At 47.1% G+C, this 4,607-nt stretch overlaps 1 protein-coding gene across 1 annotated transcript; it reads left to right on the top strand.

Moving 5' to 3' along the window:
- Positions 1–821: 821 nt before the first annotated feature.
- On the top strand, positions 822–3,540 carry LOC125554341 (protein N-terminal and lysine N-methyltransferase efm7). Its single transcript, XM_048717917.1, has 7 exons — positions 822–962; positions 1,069–1,151; positions 2,049–2,182; positions 2,666–2,808; positions 2,922–2,993; positions 3,076–3,180; positions 3,271–3,540. Exons 1-7 carry the CDS (start codon positions 884–886, stop codon positions 3,423–3,425), a joined length of 771 nt encoding a protein of 256 aa, XP_048573874.1. The 5' UTR covers positions 822–883; the 3' UTR covers positions 3,426–3,540.
- Positions 3,541–4,607: the final 1,067 nt, after the last annotated feature.

The following is a 4,607-nucleotide window of genomic DNA, read 5'->3' as shown; positions in this document are numbered from 1 at the left end:
GAAAGCACCGTATACGAACAGGGACAAGTTAGATGACCGAAAATACATATTTTGCAAGTTTATGTACCAAATTGATCGTCACACGCAAGTTCTATGACTCCATGTGTATTTACCTCGGGCAGCAACACGTGTCTTCCCGAACATCGCAACAGCCTCACATTACTACCACCAACTCACATGAAACACCGACTGAGGCTCGTAGGTTGTAGCAACTCGGGACTTGCAACACACCTCCATCGCTTGCCATCACTCACCCTTGTAGTAGGTATGCAAAAGCCAACGACAATAGCCCGACACTCGTCATCGGGTCACCGATGATGATCGCAACATCGTCCCAACTGGTCGCAACATCTCCGGTAGATTGGCCGCCCCATAAAGAATCTAACTATGTGAGCTACACCGAATGTAGCTCACTTTTAGGGTATTTTTCTCTTTTTGCAGCACATGGTTATGTTTATTTTTAGAGCTACCACATGGTTATGTTTCTGTATACTGTTTTTTTTAGATTTTTCTGAACCCTGATAAGTGTCACGCGTCAGATACGAGTACATGGCAACTTCGAACGTTTTTTATGTCAATGTTAATTATGCGAGGAGACAACTTTGTGCTTCAGTTTATTTTTTAACAAAACTTGCCATGTGTCACTGGAATTTGCTATGCTTGCGTGATTGAAATTGTCATCGAAAAACGTCAGGGCCGGAGTGACACGCACATGTAACACCTATCATTATTTATATATATATATACTCGCAATCCAGCCCAGCGCGAACCATCGAAAGCCCATGCAAACATGCGGTGTTATCCAGCCCAGCCCAGCCCAGCCTTCATCCGACCAAAGCAGGACCGGCCGACCGAAGTGAGCTGCCCAAACGCAGAGTCCACCATGGAGACGGCCTTCTTCTCCGCCGCCTCCCTCTTCCACGCCGACGACGACAGCGACGACGACGGCGGCGGCACACGAGGTAAATTAAACCCAGCCCCGTTCGCGTTCCCGTCCATTCCGCCGCCCACCTTGTGCTCCTAGCTGACGAACCCCTTTCCTGCTCCCCCCCTTTCCGGCGATTGAAGACGAGGCGCAGGTGGGCGCCGAGGGGGAGAGCCAGCAGCCGGCGCTGGAGTACGAGGAGAGGATCCACAAGTTCCCCGGAGTGGTAAAATTACCGACATAACTCTGAATCCTAGTTAATTTCGCTACTGTCCTAATCACTCTGCGAACAAGCAGATCGGCCAGAAACCTTATGTTTGCTGTCCAGTGTCCATCGTGGAGCTCGAAACCCTGGAAGCACGCTGAACCTCATGAATAGACCTGAATTTGTTTTAGGTAGATGCTTCACCATTATGCTTTGGGAGAGTGCACGCGAGTCTACCATCTGAAACTGTAGCTGACCAATCTAATTTGGCATGACCAGTTGTAGCGTCTCGGTGATAAAAGGGTTAGCAATATCGAGGGATTTTGTTTATTCTTCTTCTAAAGATGATTGTCAACCTTTGCATTTTCCGCAGGTTGCAATTCGTGTAGCGCAAAGTAGTATATTTATTGCTCCATATGTTTGTACATAATAATGGATCTGAATGTCACATTATGTCACTATAAATGTCGTTTTGGACTTTGATATGGTCTTCCAGTGTACAGTTTGACATCATTTTTCTTGAAAATATGCTTCGTCGAATAAAACAGGCACAGATAAGCAGAGTACATTTCATTAGGCTTGTTTTATCGGTTTGGTGTTATAGATGCTTGAAAATTTGTCTATACTAATGGCCTTAGGAATCCAGTCTCCAAACTATGTATTGTGAGAGGGGGTATTAGTCTACCTTGTTTTATAATGTACAAAAACATTTCGCATGAGCATCAGTGATTGTGTTAATGATGCATAAATATTTGTTGTTGATTGGAAGCAAACTATGCTTGTCCAACCAAAGATTGTAGAATTTTGTAATTCTTGCAAGCAAAGTTATCTAAGTGAAGTCAGAAGCTCAGACCAAACGATGCCTCGCATATTACTAATTGATCATTTGCTCACTTTTATGATATTTTTTATGTGTAGGACTTGAGCATCAGAGAATTCTCATCTCATCAGCTAAATGCCAATTTGCTATGGCCTGGGACATTTTTCTTTGCTGACTGGCTGGTTAAGAATCCATCAATTCTGGATGGTCAACGGATCCTGGAACTAGGAAGGTATGAAAGCTATGTTTCACTCTATAAAAATGTACCTTTTTCCTTTATTTAGAATAAATGAAGTTTATGTAGTGCTTGCTATATGTATAATCGATGACCAAAAGGCTATTTTGCTATGCTTATATTGTTTGACTCTGAAGAGTAATTACTAAATTGATATATTGGAAATTATATCTCAACTTGTTTTTGTGGGTGTGTGGCTCCTACTGGGTTTCATCACTGGTCTATCTCAACTTGTTTGGAAGTAAAGGCTTTCCCATTGTATGGTCTGAAATTGTTTGCTGTTCTTATATCACAATGCTGAGACTTAGCAGTATGAAGCAAGCTGTCTATTGGTCTATCTACTTCTGGTCAAGAATAATGTGCTTTACCATTTAAGACATGAATGATTATATATGTAGTTCATTGTTCAAGTGTGTATACCATCTCTTCTGAAGACTCATTGTTTTTATTTACTATAATAAATGATTTAGTGTGTCTTAGTGGAACAGGAGCTTTAGCCATTTTCCTGCAAAAAACATTTGGAGTGGATATCACGACTTCTGATTATGATGACAAGGATATTGAAGAAAACATAGCTCACAACTGCAGAGTCAATAAGTTGGATGTGTTACCTCATATCCGACGTAAGAAAAACCATGTACTTATACAATGTATAGTAAATGTATACACTTTAGGTGCATGGGATATGCACCACCCAGACGGGAGAACTAACTATTTGATATTTTTCATAATCCAGACACGTGGGGAGATCCATTTCCGATTCTCCAACCTGCTTGGAACATTGTCATCGCCAGTGACATTCTATTATGTAAATCCACATCTTATTTTCTGCCAATCATATCTCACTGCGGTTGCAATTCTCTGATATGTTATACCATGTGGCTTTGTAGATGTGAAACAGTACCCGAACCTGATAATGACGCTGTCCTTTCTTCTGGAAGAATCCGATCTTAACAGCCAAAAAGGTGTATACACAAACATCACGACCAAAGCAGGTACTTCTCGAACATTCCATTCTGTAACCGTAATACAACAACAATGCAAGAATGTGCGCTGAGTGAGTGCTCCCATGATCCCACTGGCAGGAACACAAGTGGCTGCCAGGTGCCCCATGTTCCTGATGAGCTGGCGTAGAAGGATTGGGAAAGACCAGTCGATTTTCTTCGATGGATGCGAGAAGGCAGGCCTGGAAGTGCAGCACCTGGGTGATCTCGTGTACCTCATCAACAAGAAACGCTGAACGTTAAGGAGCATGTTTTGTAGTATGGTCTTTTGTTTTCCCTGAACACAATTTTCGTGGAGAATGTACTGCACTACCGTAAGATTATTAGAATGCAAAAGATTACTTTTGTTGAGAGTGTTTTGTTTTTGTGCTACTGCTCTGGTTTTGCTGTTGAGGTGAAGTTTTTCTGAAACCTGCATCACATCCTCCTGAACATTTGCAACTGGGCTCACCGGCTCAGCCACGTGGGAAGCGGAACGGTCCACGCGGGCTGGCTTTGGGCTGGGCTGGGCCAGCGTGACACGGTGGAAGGAAGGAAGGCGGGCCTGCTGCACTACACGGCTACACCCACCCGCGCATGCAGGCCACTGACGGACGCGGCCTCTCTCACTACACGGCTACACCCACCCGCGCATGCAGGCCACTGACGGACGCGGCCTCTCTCACCTCTGCCTGTCTCCTCCCCCCTTCCCTCCCCTCCCCTCCCATGTCTGGGGATGGCCCGCGGCGCGGCTCCCCCGCAGGTTGGGTGGGAGTTGGGCCATGGGTAGCTGGACTTCGCATCCTTTCCCTTGCCAAAAAATGTCACACCCCATCCCTCGCGGCTTCGCGAGCTGTTGCGGCCGCGGCGACCATCGTCATCTCGACCGCGGTCGGGGTCGTCGTCACGGTCCCTCCTGTGGTGATCGACAGGGCGAGAGATGCGCTCGCGAGGATCACGCGCATGTCGCTCGCCGTCGATGACGCCCTTCTGGAAGGTGAACCCCTTGGACACGATCTTGCGACCTTGCGTGGGATCTTCATGGATGGACAGGTGAATGATCACCCGCTGCTCCAAGCCACGATGCCCGACGATAGGCTGACCCCTCGCACGCGCCGGCAGGGTCACCCAGTTCACACGCGGCACGTTTGCCGGCGACGCCGTCCAGGCCCACACCCCCAACACCTCAGTATCCGTCTTGAGCTTGGAGGCGGTCTCGACGTAGTCGATGGAGCAGCCCGGCCCGATGGCCTGCGCGATGGCGTAGTCGTCCCACGCCTGCAGCGGGAGCCCGTCCAGGCAGAGACGGACGTGGTGGACGAGGTCCACGTTCTCGGAGTGAGCCTCAAGCCTCCAAGGATGCATCTGCAGCCTGGTGTTGGGGAACGTAGTAATTTCAAAATTTTCCTACGCACACGCAAGATCATGGTGATGCATAG

The sequence above is a fragment of the Triticum urartu genome, chromosome 4 (genome assembly GCF_003073215.2).
Source record: "Triticum urartu cultivar G1812 chromosome 4, Tu2.1, whole genome shotgun sequence".
Lineage (NCBI taxonomy): Eukaryota > Viridiplantae > Streptophyta > Magnoliopsida > Poales > Poaceae > Triticum > Triticum urartu.
This window is presented reverse-complemented; position numbering and strand designations above follow the sequence as displayed.

What these genes read in the sequence shown, in the direction of transcription:
- LOC125554341 (XM_048717917.1), top strand. Translation starts at nt 884, where the DNA reads ATGGAGACGGCCTTCTTCTCCGCCGCCTCCCTCTTCCACGCCGACGAC. An exon ending in TCCACAAGTTCCCCGGAGTG is followed by an intron (nt 1,152 to 2,048) that starts GTAAAATTACCG and finishes TTTTATGTGTAG; the next exon opens with GACTTGAGCATCAGAGAATT. An exon ending in CGGATCCTGGAACTAGGAAG is followed by an intron (nt 2,183 to 2,665) that starts GTATGAAAGCTA and finishes AGTGTGTCTTAG; the next exon opens with TGGAACAGGAGCTTTAGCCA.